Below are 18,166 nucleotides of genomic sequence, written 5' to 3'. Positions count from 1 at the left end.
CCACAGCCCCTCAACCAAACCTTCTGCTGATGATGGCCTCTCCTTGCTCTCCAACCCCGGATATCTGCCACACTTCCTTCTGATTGCCGAGCTCCGACCCCCTGCTCCCCACGAAGCCCCGACCTTTCCCTCCTTCACTCCTGATTACTGTGCTCCATTTCACCCACTAATCACCAATTTTCCACTCCATCCTAGTTGCGGCCTTCATCCCCACCCCACTACCAACCCCTCTTCTTTCCATCCTTCCTGATTGCCAGACTCCAACTTCCGCACCGCAAACCCCATGTTTCCCTTCCACCATCACAATCGACTGCCGTGCATCAATCCTCCTCACACTGATACCACCTCCACTCTGGATTGCCATGCTCTACCATCACCCCCCACCCCACCGCCACTGCAACCCGTGATAAATCACCAAAGCCAGATTGGGGAACTGCTAATGTTGTACCTCTGTTTAAAAAGGGGGCGAGGGATAGACCAAATAATTACAGGTTGGTCAGCCTAACCTCAGTAGTGGGCAAATTATTGGAATCTATTCTGAGAGACAGGATAAACTGTCACTTCGAAGGGCACGGATTAATAAAGGATAGTCAGCATGGATTTTTTAAGGGAAGATCTTATCTGATCAACTTGATTGAATTTTTTGAAGAAGTAACAAGGAAGATTGCTGAGGGTAGTGCAGTTGATGTGATCTACATGGATTTTTAGCAAGGCTTTTGACAAAGTCCCACGTGGTAGACTGGTTAAAAAACATAAAATCCCATGGGCTCCAGGGAAATGTAGCAAGGTGGATACAAAATTGGCTCTGTGGCAAGAAACAAAGGGTAATTGTTGGTGGGTGTTTTTGCGACTGGAGGGCTTTTCCAGTGGTGTTCCATAGGGCTCAGTACTGGGTCCCCTGATTTTTGTGGTATATGTTAATAATTTGGACAGACATGTAGGGGGCATGATCAAGAAGTTTGCAGACGACACAAAGATTGGCTGTATGGTTGATAATGAGGAGGATAGTTGTAGGCTGCAGGAAGACATTAATGGACTGGTCAGGTTAGCAGAAAAGTGGCAAAAGGAATTCAACATGGAGAAGTGTGAGGTGATGCATTTGGGGAGGTCAAACAAGGCAGAGAAATACATGATTAACGGGAAAATACTGAGAAGTGTAGAGGAAGTGAGGGACCTTGGAGCGAGTGTCCACAGATCCCTGAAGGTAGCAGGACAGATCGATAAGGTGGTTAAGAAGGCATATGGAATCCTTTCCTTTATTAGCCGTGCTATAGAATATAAGAGTCATAGAGTGATACAGCACTGAAACAGGCCCTTCAGCCCACCGAGTCTGTGCCAACCAACAGCCGCCCATTTATACTAATCCTGCATTAATCCCATATTCCCTACCACATCCCCACCTTCCCTCAATTCTCCTACCACCTACCTATACTAGGGGAAATTTATAATGGCCAATTTACCTATCAACCTGCAAGTCTTTGGCTGTGGAAGGAAACCGGAGCACCCGGCAGAAACCCACGCAGTCACAGGGAGAACTTGCAAACTCCGCACAGGCAGTACCCAGAACTGAACCCGGGTCGCTGGAGCTGTGAGGCTGCGGTGCTAACCACTGTGCCACTGAGCAGGGAGGTTATTCTGGAATTGTACAAAACATTAGTTCGGCTACAACTTGAGTACTGTGTGAAGTTCTGGTCACCTCATTACAGAAAGGATGTAATTGCACCAGAGAGGGTAAAGAGGAGATTTACGAGGATGTTGCCGGGATTAGAAAATGCAGCTATGAGGAAAGATTGATTAGGCTGGGGTTGTTCTCCCTGGAACAGAGAAGGCTGACAGGAGATCTGATTGAAATGTACAAAATTGTGAGGGGCCCGGACACAGTGGATGTGAAGGGCCCATTTACCTTAGCAGAGAGGTCAGTGACTCGGAGGCATAGATTAAAAGTGATTGGTAGAAAGATTAGAGGGGAGATGATGAAAAACCTTTTCAACAAGAGGGTGGTGGGGGTCTGGAACTCACTGCCTGAAAGGGTAGTAGAGGCAGAAACCCTCAACCCATTTAAAAGGTGTCTGGATATGCACCGCGTGCAGTAACCTGCAGGGCTATGGACCAAATGCTGGAAGGTGGGTTTAGACTGGGTGGCTCGTTTTTCAGCTGGTTCAGACATGATGGGCCAAGTGGATTCTCTCTGTGCCGTAAACTTTCTATGATTCTATTCTATGATCTTTCCCGACTGCCCAGGACAATCCCCAACACTCCCTGTCTATCACCTTCTACCATTGGCTTTCATGCCTGCCTGCCAGCCAGTCTGTTAATCTGACTAGCTGCTGGTCAGGAAGCAAAATTAAAAAATGATAAAGAGGTCTTGTCATTAAGTTTGGAAGTACCTCCATGTCCCCGAGATAGCTGTGCTCCCCAGCACCCTCCTATTCTTCCCATAAATACTGGCGCCATTTTTTTCCGGATTTGCACAGAAAAACTTATGGTTTTGTGGAAGTGAGCAGAAAGGCATGGCACTATGCTTAATGGGAAATATAGCCAAGTTGGGAATAGTAGCTTTGCTGAGCTTTGATTTTAAGTGGCAGAAACCACAATGAAATAGTTAAAAGTAAAGGCAGAGCATGTGAGACTGTAAAGACTAGCCGACACTGGTAATTGCAAGGACATCTGTTCTTTATGGCCTGATTGTGTGACTCCCTGTGGTTTGGAACAAATGGACTCCTGTGAATCAAATGATGTCCATCCCTGTGTGAGTGATAAGGAGTGCTAGGCCCCTCTTATCTTCGTGAACTGCCACTACTTGTAGCTGCAGACTGCACGAAACACTCAGGAATGTACACCTAATAGAGATAGCAGGATGCGCCACAATTACTTGTCACAAGGTAGAGACAGAACTCATGATCCATGTAGGGAGTGAGACCAGCATGGTTATTGATGATTCCTATGCTCTTGCGAATTAGCTTGCTTGTCCGCTTTGTTTTATCTTGCTGGTACAAAACAATATTTTATTAGTAACAAGTATGTATTGAGAATGGAGTGTATTGTTAACCTCAGTAACAGATGTACTGCATGTCACCACGTGGGTGAAGTCGAAGTGTACCGCACTGATTGGTTAAACAAGGAGGTGTAGCATGAATCTTTATGTATAAACAGTAGTACCTGTATCACAAACTTCACTTACTCTGGTGGGGAGGGGGGGGGGGGGGGGGGAGACCCGACAGACTCTGGTGGAGTCAGTGCCGCTGTTCCCAGAGTAAGTCCGCTGGCGACTGCGCAAATAAAATAATTGATTTTACCTACACATCCGGCTCGGTATATTTACTGAACCAGACTGAAGGCAAAAAGAACTCAGATTAACAGTTTTGCACCTTCAACTATTTTTCAAAATTGGATCCTGGAGTAGTCTCATCAGAAAACTTTTAAATCTATGTCCAGTCAATATTACATTTAGGAATCAGTAATCTGATAGTCATATTAAACCATACAAAATCTGTTGCAACCTTTAACCAACTATGACACAAAACAACAACAACTTGCATTACTATAGTGCCTTTAATATACAAATACTTCGCAAGGCACTTCATCGAAATGTAATCTGTCAAACATCAACATTGAGATAAGAAAAGAGATATTAGGAGGAGTGACTAAAGTTTTGGTCTTTAAGGAATGTCTTAAAGGAGCAAAGTGAGGTGGTGAAATGGGGAGGTTTAAGGGGAGACTTTCAAGGATAAGGACTTAAATGGCTAAAGGCACGGCTGTAAACAGTGGAGTAAAGGCAGTGGGGATGCAGAAGAGGCCAGAGTTGGAGGAAAGCAGAATTTCCAAAGGGTTGAGAACTGTACACCAAAAGCATAAAAGAAGTATTGAAAAATGAGCAATGTAATTAAACTTGTAGTTTGGCCTGTAACGCACCCACTATTAGGTCCTGGGGATCTTAAGCAATGGAAAAGGAGATTGAGGGAAAAGTGCAAAGAATGGCGATAAATATAGTATGCAAAGGAGAGATCAATTAAAGAGTTGTTAGTCCAAGAGCCATCTTTAGAGTCTTTGGGATAGAAATTCGACTGGGTAGCTGTGCAAAATAAGCAGTATCGCATGTGTCACACATTACACACCCCACCTGATATTCATTTTAATTGAAATCAATGAAACTACATATTGGATAGGACACGTAATGTGTACCACATGTGATACTGCCTGGTTTATGTCCCAGCCCCAATTGAATTTCACTCTCTATATTTACTACAAAAAATATGAAATGCAGAAGGAACGTAAGGTCTCTGGGGTGGGGATGGAGCTAAGGTTCCGCTCCCCATCAGGACAGTTAAAAAAAAAGTTTTAAAACCCTGAGCTGTTTGGCCCTTTTCTGACCCCAATCCTCCTCTCACAGTCATCACCTAGCAGGAAAGCCACTACAACTTCCTATTTAGGCTGCTGAGTTCAAATTGCAGTCAGGTTCCGATGATGTCATTGGGCCACACACACACATATTGTTACGACCGACCACTCCAGTCGAAGCTCCCAATCAAAATATACGATTCTGATTGTGGTGGGACCAACGAACTGTTAATTCAATCCCATTGCTCCATAGATTAGCTAATATATCATTTAAAACTTTCCAAATTAAAGGAAGACCCAACCAAACTGTACCATCTATTAACCCCCAAATGAGGCCGACCAAACCAGGTGTCTTTAAATCAAGAAATTAACTCTTTAATTAGAAGAACAAAATTCTTAAACACTATGAAAATATAAACAACATTTAAAATAGAAAAAAATTACAGTCCTTGCAAATTTACAGTCCAATGTTGTTTGAAGTCCTCACATGATATTGCTCAAAGTCCTCACAGGATGGTGCTTTCCTTCTCCAGCGAATTTCAACAATTAACGACTTGTAAATACTTTCATCAGAATCAATCTGACTTAAGAGTTTTTGAGGGATAAAAGATTGTCCCAGTCTAACTTCCCTTTCTTCAATTTAAATTACCAGAGATCTCTGTTTTAGCTTGACTTTTTCTTAGAATTTTGAGAGATAATAATAAACAGACTAAAATCCTATTCCTTCAGTTTAAATGGTAGAGAGCTTGTTTTCTAGGTGCTAACACCAGCTGTCCTCTGTGTCTGTCTGTTCTGTTAGAACAAACTGTCTTCCACCAACAGCCAGTTCAAAACTGAATTGTAACAAATGTATCGCATGAAACTCACTCCCAGTGGCTATATCTATGGTAACGAGAATGCATCCTTTGAATGGCTCCAAATGGCTGTTTCTAAGGCAACGAAAATGCACCTTCCTATAACTCCTGAGGCTTGCTGGTTCTTAAAGCAATACTGATCCTTTGCAAGCCTTAAAGGCAAACTGAATATTCCCGGAAACAAAACTGCAGGACCATGACAACATATATTATCTCTCTCTCTCTCTCTCTCTCTCTCTATATATATATATATATATATATATATATATATATATATATATATATATATATATACACACACATACAAAAGAGGTCGACACCAGCTTTTGGCTGCTGTTGTTGCCTCCTACTCAGATGAGCAGGTTAAAATCTCGTGGTGTCTGCACAGCGGGTAAATAGCCTGTGTGATTTTAGTTGTCCAACTGCAGCTGGGTGCGTAGGGTTACAATTGCCCCCTCGGTTGTTATTATACTATTATACAGATTTAAAGTATTTGGTAAGAGAAGCAAAAGTGACATGAGGAAAAACTTCTTCATGCAGCAAGTGGTTAAGGTCTGGAATGCGCTGCCTGAGAACATGGTGGAGGCAGATTCAATTGAAACATTCAAAAGGGAATTAGACAGCAACATGAAAAGGAAGAATGTATATTATGGGAAGAAGGCAGGGGAATGGAACCGAGGGAATTGCTCTTTCAGAGAGCCAGTGCGGACATGATGGGCCGAATGGCTTCCTTCTGCACTGTTACGATTCTGTGATTCTATTTGTTGAGATACTGGCAGCTCTATTCGATTGACCAAGACAATTCTCACTTTTCTATGAAAAGCAAAGGCCCACTAAGTACACAAACAGACCCTGTTTCCAGAATCTTCTGTATCAACAAGGATGTAATCTTACCTGCCAATATACCGAGACAGGATCCAATTACAGCATGCAGACATAAAACTGGAGATGAGATAACTAATGCAATAAGGAAAATGCCACCAGTCCAGGGATTGTCACAGCCATACACCTGCCCAACACCCACTGGGATAGCTCTCAGAAGCTGAAAAAAAAATTAGGCAGAATTTGATAATTGATTCACGTAAACTTAAAAGTATAAAGGTCCTGGAAGCTGCTGATATGAAATCACAACTTATAAGTTTCATTTACTACTGCTAAAACTAAACAATATTCCCATATAGCATTGTTTTACTATATAGTTTGCCTTAGAATTTTCTTTATTTCCGCTCATATTAGTTTTCCTTCCTTTATTTCTTTTGTAATTGGTTTGACTTGCTGCTTCCTCTATCAAAGTCCATTAGAGTCCTTGCCATCTCTCTCTCTCTGGTTACACTCTGAAGTCAATGGAAATAAAAATGGAGAGACATGTAAAGTGGGCTGCCGACTCGCTAACCGTTTACTCTATTGTACATACTTAAGATTGACTCCAAGGAGTAAAGGTAAGGCCTCTGCTGCCACTTCCCAGAGCTTACAGTTCCTTGCCACATGGCGGCCCTGGGAAACAGTGAAACATTGAGCAGACGGGAAGGAAATCCTCAAGGACCTTATCCCTCCCTCCATCACATTTGAATGCAGAGAAGAGGTCAGTGACAGTCCCAGTGGGGGTGGGGAATAAAGTCTTGGTCAGGATATTGAAGCAGCAGTAGATTTCAATGCTAAAATTTTCCTTCATTCCCTGAAACTATCCTGCCGGAAATTCTTCAGAATCAGGGAAGAAAATTTGCTCTTGTAAAAGTCGTTAGCCTTGTTAGTGATGCAAGTTTGGATCTACGACTGGAAAACTGGTGACAACAATAAAGTTAATGTTGGCTGGGAGAGGAAAATGTACATATTGAATGCTCTTATATCATCTGAAGCCCAGATCATACAGTTTATTTTGCCCATTTCTTAGAGAAACAGTTTTGAAAATAGTAGTAGTGTACATTAATGATTTAGACGTGAATATAGGAGGTATGATCAGTAAGTTCGCAGATGACATGAAAATTGGTGGTGTCGTAAATAGTGAGGAGGAAAGCCTTGGATTACAGGACGATATAGATGGGCTGGTAAAATGGACGGAGCAGTGGCAAATGGAATTTAATCCTGAGATGTGTGAGGTGATGCATTTTGGGAGGACTAAGAAGGCAAGGGAATATACAATGGATGGTAGGACACTAGGAAGCACAGAAGGTCAGAGGGACCTTGGTGTACTTGTCCATAGATCACTGAAGGCAGCAGTACAGGTAGATGAAGTGGTTAGGAAGGCATATGGGATAAATGCCTTTATTAGCCGAGGCATAGAATATAAGAGCAGGGAGGTTATGATGGAGCTGTATAAAATGCTAATTAGGCCACAGCTGGATTACTGTGTACAGTTCTGGGCACCACACTATAGGAAGGATGCGATTGCACTGGAGAGGGTGCAGAGGAGATTCACTAGGATGTTGCCTGGGCTGGAGGTTTCAGCTCTGAAGAGAGATTGAAAAGGTATGGGTTGTTTTCCTTAGAGCAGAGAAGGCTGAGGGGGGACATGATTGAGGTATATAAAATTATGAGGGGCATTGATAGATTAGATAGGAAGAAACTTTTTCTCTTAGCAGACGGGGAAATAACCAGGGGGCATAGATTTAAGGTTACGGGTAGGAGGTTTAGAGGGGATTTGAGGAAAGAAATTTTCACCCAGAGGGTGGTTGGAATCTGGAACGCACTGCCTGAAGAGGCGGTAGAGGCAGGAACCATCACAACATTTAAATGAGCACTTGAAATGCCATAGCATACAAGGCTACGGGCCAAGTGCTGGAAAATGGGATTAGAATAGGTAGGTGCTTGATGGCCGGCACAGATATGATGGGCCAAAGGGCCTGTTTCTGTGCTGTATGACTCTAGTTTTGTCTTTAAATATTAGAGTAATTTTTGGAAGGTATATTTGATAAAATCTGCCTTATTTATCTGCTATTAGAATTAATTGAATGAAAATCAGACAAGTTCTAGAACAGATCCACTCAAATCAGATTCTCATTTAGATGAAGGAGACTAAAAATTACTCCAATTTTTTTAAAGCATATTAACACAAATACATAAAAAGCTGTGAGATGATAGATAGTTAAGATGCTAATGATCTGGTTTTGATGTTATGTCCCGATACACGATAAATTATAAGTAATTTAATAGCTTGTCCTGGAAATCAAAAAATTCACTCGTAGTATGTCAGAAAGTCTTTGATTTCCTTCTGCTTGTGAACGGAGGGAGATAAAAGACAGGCAGTCAGGTTTTTAAAGAGAAAGCATAAAAGGTCTTTGCGGAATACTAAAAAGTTAAGAAATGCTCAAGGACAGTTAGAAATCGTCTTGTTTCAGCCAAATAAGATGATCCGATGTTGTGATAGCTGGGTACACGATGCACCACAAAAGATGTTACAACCTTTGTACAGTGCTTTCTGAGAGATAATGGGCTGAAGTTTCAGGCCCTGCCAGGAGTTGCAACGGAGGTGGACGGGGCCTGAAAATAGCAGCACTGGCCAGCATGTTGGTTTTGGGATGCCATTCCCGGTGCTGGCAATGTTCACCAGGGTGGGGAGAGGTGCAAGAGAGCAATCCTGTCTGCCTCCCGATTAAGGCCAATTAAAGTTGTTAAAGAGCTCATTGTAAGCTTGTTAAGGGGGAGGTTAGAATCTTCACAGGGACGCACGGATTGCATGCCCTGTCTGAAACTAATCAGCTAAAAAGAGGTGGGTGCAGAGTAGGGAGCCAGTCATGGCTGCCTTAGGGAATTACCCCAGCCCTATAAAAAGGTCAGCAGGATATAAGAGGGGGACACCGACTTTGGGGAACAAGGTGCCCTTGGCGCTGCATAGGTGGTGGGGACAGTGGGCAGTCAGCACTCGGGCATTGAATGGGGTCATTAGCCCTCATAATCGCAGGGCAAAAGAACAGAGGGCAAGGCTGCCAATCACAATATGGGGAGTTGGTGGCGTAGTGGTAATGTCACTGGATGAGTAATTCAGATGCCTAGGCTAATGGTCTGGGGAAACAGGTTCAAATCTCATGAAATTTGAACTCAATTAATAAATCTGGAATTAAAAAAAGCTAGTCTAATGGTGACCATGAAACCAGTGTCAATTGTTGTAAAACCTTACCTGGTCTGGCCTCAATGTGACTCCAGACCCACAGCAATGTGGTTGACTCTTAAATACCCTCTAGAATGGCCTTGCAAGCCATGCAGTTGTATTAAACTGCTACAGAGTGTAAGAAAAGGATTGAAACCGGACAAACCACACGGCATTGACCTAGGCACTGGAAACGACACTGACAAACCCAGCACTGTTGACCCTGCAAAGTCCTCCTTACAGCACCTGGGGGCTTGTGCTAAAATTGGGAGAGCTGTCTCACAGACAAGTCAAGTAACAGCCTGCCACAGTCATACTCACGGAATCATACCTTACAATGTCCCTGACACCACCATCAACAGATGTAGCGGCACAGTGGGATACAGTCAGGACGGAGTTGCCCTGGGAGTCCTCAACATTGACTTCAGATCCCATGAAGTCTCATGGCATCAGTTTCAACATGGCCAAGGAAACCTCCTGCTGATTACCACTGACTGCTCCCCCTTGGCTGATAAATCAGTGCTTCACCATGTTGAACACCAGTTGGAAGAATCGCTAAGGGTAGCTAGGGCATAGAATGCACTCTAGGTGGGGGACTTCAATATCCAGCATCAAGAGTGGCTAGGTAGCACCACTACTGACTGAGTTGGCCAAGTCCTAAAGGACGTGGCTGCTAGATTGGGTCTGCAGCAGGTGGTGAGGGAAGCAAGAGGGAATAACCTACTTGACCTCATTCTCATCAATCTACCTGTCGCAGATGCATCTGCCCATGACAGTATTGGTAGGAGTGACCACCACACAGTCCTTGTGGACAAGAAGGCCCATCTGCACTTTGAGGATACCCACCATCGTGCTGTGTGGCACTACCACCGTGCTAAATGGGATAAATTTTGAACAGATCTAGCAAATCAAAACTGGGCAAGCATGAGGCGCTGCAGCTGCAGAATTGTATTCAACCACAATCCGCAACCTCATGGTCCAGCATATCTCCCACTCTACCATTACCATCAAGCCAGGGGACCAACCATGGTTCAATGAAGAGTGCAGGAGGGTGTGCCAGGAGCAACACCAGGCATACCTCAAAATGAGGTGTCAGTCTGGTGAAGCTACAACGCAGGACTACTTGCATGCCAAACAGCGGAAGCAGCATGCGATAGACAGAGCTAAGTGATCCCACAACCAATGGATCAGTTTTAAGCTCTACAGTCCTGCCATATCCGGTCATAAATGGTGGTGGACAATTAAACAATGAACAGGAGGAGCAGGCTCCACAAACATCCCCATTCTCAACGATGGGGGAGCTGAGCACATCAGGGCAAAACCCAAGGCTGAAGCATTTGCAACAATCTTCAGCCAGAAGTGCCGAGTAGATGATTCATCTCGGCCTCCTCTTGAGGTCCCCAGCATCACAGATGACAGTCTTCAGCCTATTCAATTCACTCCACGTGATATCAAGAAACGGCTGAAGGCACTGGATACTGCATAGGCTATGTTCCCTGACAACATTCCGGCAATAGTACTGAAGACTTGTGCTCCAGAACTAGCTGCCAACCCGATCCAGTACAACTACAACACTGGCATCTACCCGACGATGTGGAAAATTGCTCAAGTATGTCCTGTACACAAAAAGCGGGATAAGTCCAACCCAGCCAATTACCGCCCTATCAGTCTACTCTCGATCATCCGCAAAGTGATGAAAAGTGTCGTTGACAGTGCTATCAAGTGGCACTTGCTCAGCAATAACTTGCACAATGACGCTCAGTTTGGGTTCCGTCAGGGCCACTCAGCTCCTGACCTCATTACAGCCTTGGTTCAAACATGGACAAAAGAGCTGAACTCAAGAGGTGAGGTGAGAATGACTGCCCTTGACGTCATGGCAGTTTTTGACAGAATATGGCATCAACGAGGCCGAGCAAAACTGGAGTCAATGGGAATCAGGGAAAAAACTCTCTGCTGGTTGGCGTCATACCTGGCGCAAAGGAAGATGGTTGTGGTTGTTGGAGATCAATCATATCAGTCCCAGGCCATCACTGCAGGAGTTGCTCAGGGTAGTGTTCTAGGCTCAACCAACTTCAGCTGCTTCATCAATGACATTCCTTCCATCATAAGGTCAGAAGTGGGGATGTTCGCTGATGATTGCACAACGATCAGCACCATTCGCAACTCCTCAGATACTGAAGTAGCCCACGTCCACTTGCAGCAAGACCTGGACAACATCCAGGCTTGGGCGGATAAGTGGCAAGTAACATTCATGCCACACAAGTGCCAGGTAATGACCATCTCCAACAAGAGAGAATCTGACTATCTCCCCTTGACATTCAACGGCATTACCATCGCTGAATCCCCCACTAACATCCTAGGGGATACTATTGACCAGAAACTGAACTGGAGTAGCCATATAAATACCGTGGCTACAAGAGCAGATCAGAGGCTGAGAATTCTGCAGCGAGTAACTCACCTCCTGACTCCCCAATGCCTCGCCACCGTCTACAAGACACAAGTCAGGAGTGTGATGGAATACTCTCCACTTGCCTGGATGGGTGCAGCTCCAACAACACTCAAGAAGCTCGACACCATCCAGGATAAAGCAGCCTACCTGACTGGCACACCATCAACACCTTGAATTTTCACTCCCAGCACCACCGCGCAGTGGCAGGAGTGTGTACCATTTACAAGATGCACTGCAGCAACTCACCACGCCTCCTTAGACAACACCTTCCAAACCTACGACCTCTACCAACCAGAAGGACAAGGGTAGCAGATACATGGGAACACTGCCACCTGCAAGTTCCCCTCCAAGCCACATACCATCTTGACTTGGAACTATATTGCTGTTCCTACACTGTCGCTCGGTCAAAATCCTGGAACTCCCTTCCTAACAGCACTGTGGGTGTTCCTACATCCCAAGGACGTCAGTGGTTCAAGAAGGCCACTTACTACCACCTTCTCAAGGACAATTACGGATGGGCAACAAATGCTGACCTGGCCAGCAAAGCCCACATCCCTTGAATGAATAAAAAAAAAATGATGCCCACTTTTCCATAAGAAAGGCTGCAGTGGCAAAGAGCGCATGACAGTCAGATTTTGGGCTACACCATCTGCAGGAAGGAGCAGGAGGGTATGGGAGAGGAAAGAAGGGCAGGAAGGTAATGGAGGCCATGCACTCAACACAAGATCTACCCCCGAAGACGGAGCTACCTGGAGATGACCGAGACCCAGTGACGCAGGTGCCTGTGACTCTCCAGGCAGACGGTCACAGACATTTGTGCCCTCGTCACCGAATATCTTGCACCTCACAGCACTGGTTGTATGCCCTGCCAGTAGTCATCAGTCATGTGGCCTTGAGCTTCTTCACTTCTGGATGCTTCCCAGGATCAGTTGGGGACCTTAGTGGCATCTCACATATGGCAGCAGACCACTGTATCTCACAGGTCATTGATGCCCTCTTTGCCAGAGTGGACAGTACATTCATTTCACGACAGAGCTGGCCTCATAGGCACAGAGTGCATTAGGTTTCAGGGGCATTGCTGGGCATCATCGATTGCATTCATCTGCCCATCAAGGCACCAGTGACTTCCCAATCATATTCACCAAAAGGAAGAACTTCCACTCCCTCAATATTTAACTGGACTGCCAATTACAATAAGAGCCTCCTCCACGTGTATGCTCACTTTCCTGGCAGCTGCCATAACTCAGAGTCATAGAGTTACACAGCAAAGAAACAGGCCCTTCGGACCACCGTATCTGTGCCAGCCATCAAGCACCTAACTACTCTAATCCCATTTTCCAGCACTTGGCCCGTAGCCTTGTATGCTATGGCATTTCAAGTGCTCATCTAAATACTTCTTAAATGTTGTGAGTGTTCCTGCCTCTACCACCTCTTCAGGCAGTGAGTTCCAGATTCCAAACACCCTCTGGGTGAAATTTTTTTTCCTCAAATCCCCTCTAAACCTCCTGCCCCTTACCTTAAATCTATGCCCACTGGTTATTGACCCCTCCGCTAAGGGAAAAAGTTTCTTCCCATCTAACCTATCAATGCCCCTCATAATTTGTATACCTCAATCATATCTCCCCTCAGCCTTCTCTGCTCTAAGGGAAACAACCCTAGCCTTTTCAGTCTCTCTTCATAGCTGAAATGCTCCAGCCCAGGCAACATCCTGGTGAATCTGCACCCTCTCCAGTGCTATCACATCCTTCCTATAGTGTGGTGCCCAGACCTGTACACAGTACTCCAGTTGTGGCCTAACTAGCGTTTTATACAGCTCTATCATAATCTCCCTGCTCTTACATTCTATGGCTCAGTTGATAAAAGCACGTGTCCCAAATGCCTTCCTAACCACTTTATCTACCTGTGCTGCTGCCTTCAGTGATCTATGGACAAGTACACCAAGATCCCTCTGACCCTTTGTACTTCCTAGTGTCCTACCATCCATTGTATATTCCCTTGCCTTGTTAGTCCTCCCAAAATGCATCACCTCACACTTCTCGGGATTAAATTCCATTTGCCACCTCTCTGCTCATCTTACCAGCCCATCTATATTGTCCTGCAATCTGAGGCTTTCCTCCTCACTATTTATGACACCACCAATTTTCATGTCATCTGAGAACTTACTGATCATACCTCCTTTATTCACATCTAAATCATTAATGTACACTACAAACAGCAAGGGTCCCAGCATCAATCCCTGCAGTATACCACTGGTCACAGGCTTCCACTCGCACTAAAAACCCTCGACCATCACCGTCTGCCCATTGGATCCACTTTGCCAAATTACCCTGGATCCTATAGGCTCTTACATTCTTAACCAATCTCCTATGCAGGACCTTATCAAAAGCCTTACTGAAGTCCATGTAGACTACATCAAATGCATTGCCCTCATCTACACATCTAGTCACTACCTCGAAAAATTCAATCAAGTTAGTTAGTCACAATCTCCCCCTGACAAAGCCATGCTGACTATCCTTGATTAATCCCTGCCTCTCCAGGTGGAGATTAATCCTGTCCCTCAGAATTTTTTCCAATATTTTCCCAACCACGGATGTTAGACACACTGGCCTGTAATTACCTGGTTTATCCCTGCTTGAATAATAGCACCACATTTGCTGTCCTCTGGTACCTCTCCTGTGGCCAGAGAGGATTTGAAAATTTGTGTCAGAGCCCCTGCTATCTCCTCTCTTGCCACACATAATAGCCTGGGATACATCTCATCTGGGCCTGGGGTTTTATTCACTTTTAAGCCCTCTAAAACAGCTCATACTTCCTCCCTTTCAATGCTAATATGTTCAAGTATATCACAATCCCTCTCCCTGATCTCTGCACCTACATCGTCCTTCTCCATAGTGAACACTGATGAAAAGTAATCATTTAAAACCTCACCTGTGTCCTCCGGCTCCACACACAGTTTGCCACTTTGGTCCCTAATTTTTTTTTTTATTCTTTCATGTGATGTGGGCCAGGCCAGCATGTATTGTCCATCCCTAATTTCCCTTGAACTGAGTGGCTTGCTAGGCCATTTCAGAGGGCATGTAAGAGTCAACCACATTGCTGTGGATCTGGAATCACATGTAGGCCAGACCAGGTAAGGACAGCAGATTTCCTTCCCTAAAGGACATTAGTGAACCAGATGGGTTTTTACAACAATCGACAATGGTTTCATGGCCATTAGACTAGCTTTAAATTCCAGATATTATTTGAATTCAAATTCCACCTTCCGCTGTGGTGGGATTCGAACCCATATCCCCAGAGCAATACCTGGGTCTGAGTTACTAGTCCAGTGACAATACCAGTATGCCACCGCCTCCCCTAATGGGCCCTACTGTTTCCCTGCTTATCCTCTTGCCCTTAATATACGTATAAAATGCCTTAGGATTTTCCTTTATCTTGCCCGCCAGTGTTTTTTCATGTCTCCTCTTTGCTCTCCTAATTACTTTTTTTAGTGCCCCCCTACACTTTCTTTACCCCTCTAGTTCCTCCGCTGTTTTCAGCGCTTTGAATCTGCCATAAGCCTCCTTTTTCCCCTTATCCAATCCCCTATATCCCTTGACATCCAGGGTTCCCTGGACTTGTTGGTCCTACCCTTCATCTTGACAGGAACATGTTGGCCCTGAACCCTCACTATTTCCTCTTTGAATGATAGCCACTGGTCTGATGTAGACTTTCCTACAAGTAGCTGCTCCCAGTCCACTCTGGCCAGGTCCTGTTGTATCATAATGAAATCGGCCTTCCCCCAATTCAGTACCTTTATTTCCGGCCAGTCTTTGTGCTTTTCCATAACTACCTTAAATCTTACAGAGTTATGGTCACTATTCCCGAAATGCTCCCCCGCTGACATTTCTACCACTTGTCCAGCTTCATTCCCTAGGATTAGGTCCAGTACTGCCCCTTCTCTTGTCGGACTTTCTAAGTACTGGCTCAAAAAGCTTTCCTGTATACATTTTAAGAATTCCGCCCCCTCTAAGTCTTTTACACTAAGAATATCCCAGTTAAAATTAGGTAAGTTGAAATCTCCTACTATTATTACCCTATTATTTTTACACCTCTCTGAGATTTGCCTCCATATCTGCTCTTCTATCTCTCTCTGACTGTTTGGAGGTCTGTAGTATACTCCCAGCCAAGTGATTGCCCCCTTTTTGTTTTTAAGTTCTACCCATATGGACTCATTTGAAGAACCTTCTAAGATATCATCCCTCCTTACTGCATAATTGACTCCTTGATCAACAGTGCAATGCCACCTCCTCTTTTATCCCCTCCCCTGTCACGCCTGAAGATTCTATACCCTGGAATATTGAGCTGACAGTCCTGCCCCTCCCTCAACCATGTCTCTGTGATAGCAACAATATTATAATTCCATGTGCTAATCAATGCCCTCAATTCATCTGTCTTACTACTAAGACTCCTTGCATTAAAATAGATGCAATCCAGCCTTGCATTTTTCACTTGTGCCTTAACAGGTCTATATTTGCTCTGCCTTCCAGACTGACTCAGTTTCTCTTCTATATTTGACTGAGCATCGCCCCCGACTGTACCTCCACTCCGGATTCCATTCCCCTGCCAAATTAGTTTAAACCCCACCCTCCCAACAGCACTAGCAAACCTCCCAGCAAGGATGTTGGTCCCATTCCAGTTCAGGTGCAACCCGTCCAACTTGTACAGGTCCCACCTTTGCCAGAAACAGACCCAGTGATCCAGGAAACTAAAGCCCTCCCTCCTGCACCATCTCTTCAGCCATGCATTCATCTGCTCTATCCTCCTATTCCTATACTCACTCGCACGTGGCACCGGAGTAATCCTGAGATTACAAGCTTTGAGGTCCTGCTTTTTAATCTGCTACCTAGCTCCCTAATTCTTGTTGCAGGACCTCATCCCTCTTTTTACCTATGTCATTGGTACCAGTGTGTACCACGACCTCTGACTGGTCACCCTCCCCCTTCATCCTCCACCAGTCCAGGCTGCCTCAGATCTTCACTTCAACCACCAAAGACGTGGATGGATCCTGGGGGACAAGGGATAGCCCTTAAAGAGATGGCTACTGACTCCTCGGTAGGAACCCCAGACAGAGGTGATACAACCAATGCCACAAAGTCACTGGGACAACCATTGAGCAGGTCATCGGGCTTCCAAATGCGATTCCAGTGCCTGGACCAACACCCTCCTGCAAGGGTTTCCATATCAATTAAGGGCTCATCCCTGTGAAATTTGTGATTTTAATCAGTTTCATACCGGAGGCAGGTTTGGGACCTGAAAACAGTCCCGACTCCTTTTTATAAAAGCAAAATACTGCGGATGCTGGAAATCTGAAACAAAAACAAGAAATGCTGGATTCACTCAGCAGGTCTGGCAGCATCTGTGGAAAGAGAAGCAGAGTTAACGTTTCGGGTCAGTGACCCTTCTTCGGAACTGACAAATATTAGAAAAGTCACAGATTATAAACAAGTGAGGTGGGGGTTGGGCAAGAGATAACAAAGGAGAAGGTGCAGATTGGACCAGGCCACATAGCTGACCAAAAGGTCACGGAGCAAAGGCAAACAATATGTTAATGGTGTGCTGAAAGACAAAGCATTAGTACAGATTAGGTGTGAATATACTGAATATTGAACATCAGCAAGTGCAAACCTGAAGAAAAACAACCTGAAAAAAACAGTGGGTGAGCAAACTGAACAAACTAAGATGAACTGAAATAAATACAAAAAAAGATTGTAAAAAATGTAAAAAGGAATGCCAAAAAAAAAAAAGGAAGAAAAAATAACTAAAAATGACTAAAAATGAAAGTAAAGTGGGGGGCTGTCATGCTCTGAAATTATTGAACTCAATGTTCAGACCGGCAGGCTGTAGTGTGCCTAATCGGTAGATGAGATGCTGTTCCTCGAGCTTGCGTTGATGTTCATTGGAACACTGCAGCAATCCCAGGACAGAGATGTGAGCATGAGAGCAGGGGGGAGTGTTGAAATGGCAAGCAACCGGAAGCTCAGGGTCCTGCTTGCGGACTGAGCGGAGATGTTCCGCAAAGCGGTCACCCAGTCTGCGCTTGGTCTCCCCAATGTAGAGGAGACCACACTGTGAGCAGCGAATACAGTATACTACATTGAAAGAAGTACAAGTAAATCGCTGCTTCACCTGAAAGGAGTGTTTGGGGCCTGGGATAGTGAGGAGAGAGGAGGTAAAGGGACAGGTATTACACCTCCTGCGATTGCAAGGGAAGGTGCCCTGGGACGGGGACGAGGTGGTGGGGGTAATGGAGGAGTGGACCAGGGTGTCGCGGAGGGAACGATCCCTTCGGAATGCTGACAGGGGAAGGGAGGGGAAGATGCGACTGGTAGTGGCATCACGCTGGAGGTGGCGAAAATGGCGGAGGATGATCCTTTGGATATGGAGGCTGGTGGGATGAAAAGT

The 18,166-nt window shown here is 45.0% G+C and overlaps 1 protein-coding gene across 1 annotated transcript in view; it reads right to left on the bottom strand.

Annotated features, from left to right (window-relative positions):
* LOC137370338 (urea transporter 2-like) overlaps nucleotides 1-18,166 on the bottom strand; it is a 157,387-nt gene that overhangs the window by 52,413 nt on the left and 86,808 nt on the right. Inside the window, exon 5 of the mRNA XM_068032707.1 lies at nucleotides 6,087-6,234. Within this exon, the coding sequence (XP_067888808.1) occupies nucleotides 6,087-6,234 (148 nt within the window). The remainder of the gene's footprint in view (nucleotides 1-6,086; nucleotides 6,235-18,166) is intronic.

Source organism: Heterodontus francisci, chromosome 1 (genome assembly GCF_036365525.1).
Source record: "Heterodontus francisci isolate sHetFra1 chromosome 1, sHetFra1.hap1, whole genome shotgun sequence".
Taxonomy (NCBI): domain Eukaryota; kingdom Metazoa; phylum Chordata; class Chondrichthyes; order Heterodontiformes; family Heterodontidae; genus Heterodontus; species Heterodontus francisci.
This window is presented reverse-complemented; position numbering and strand designations above follow the sequence as displayed.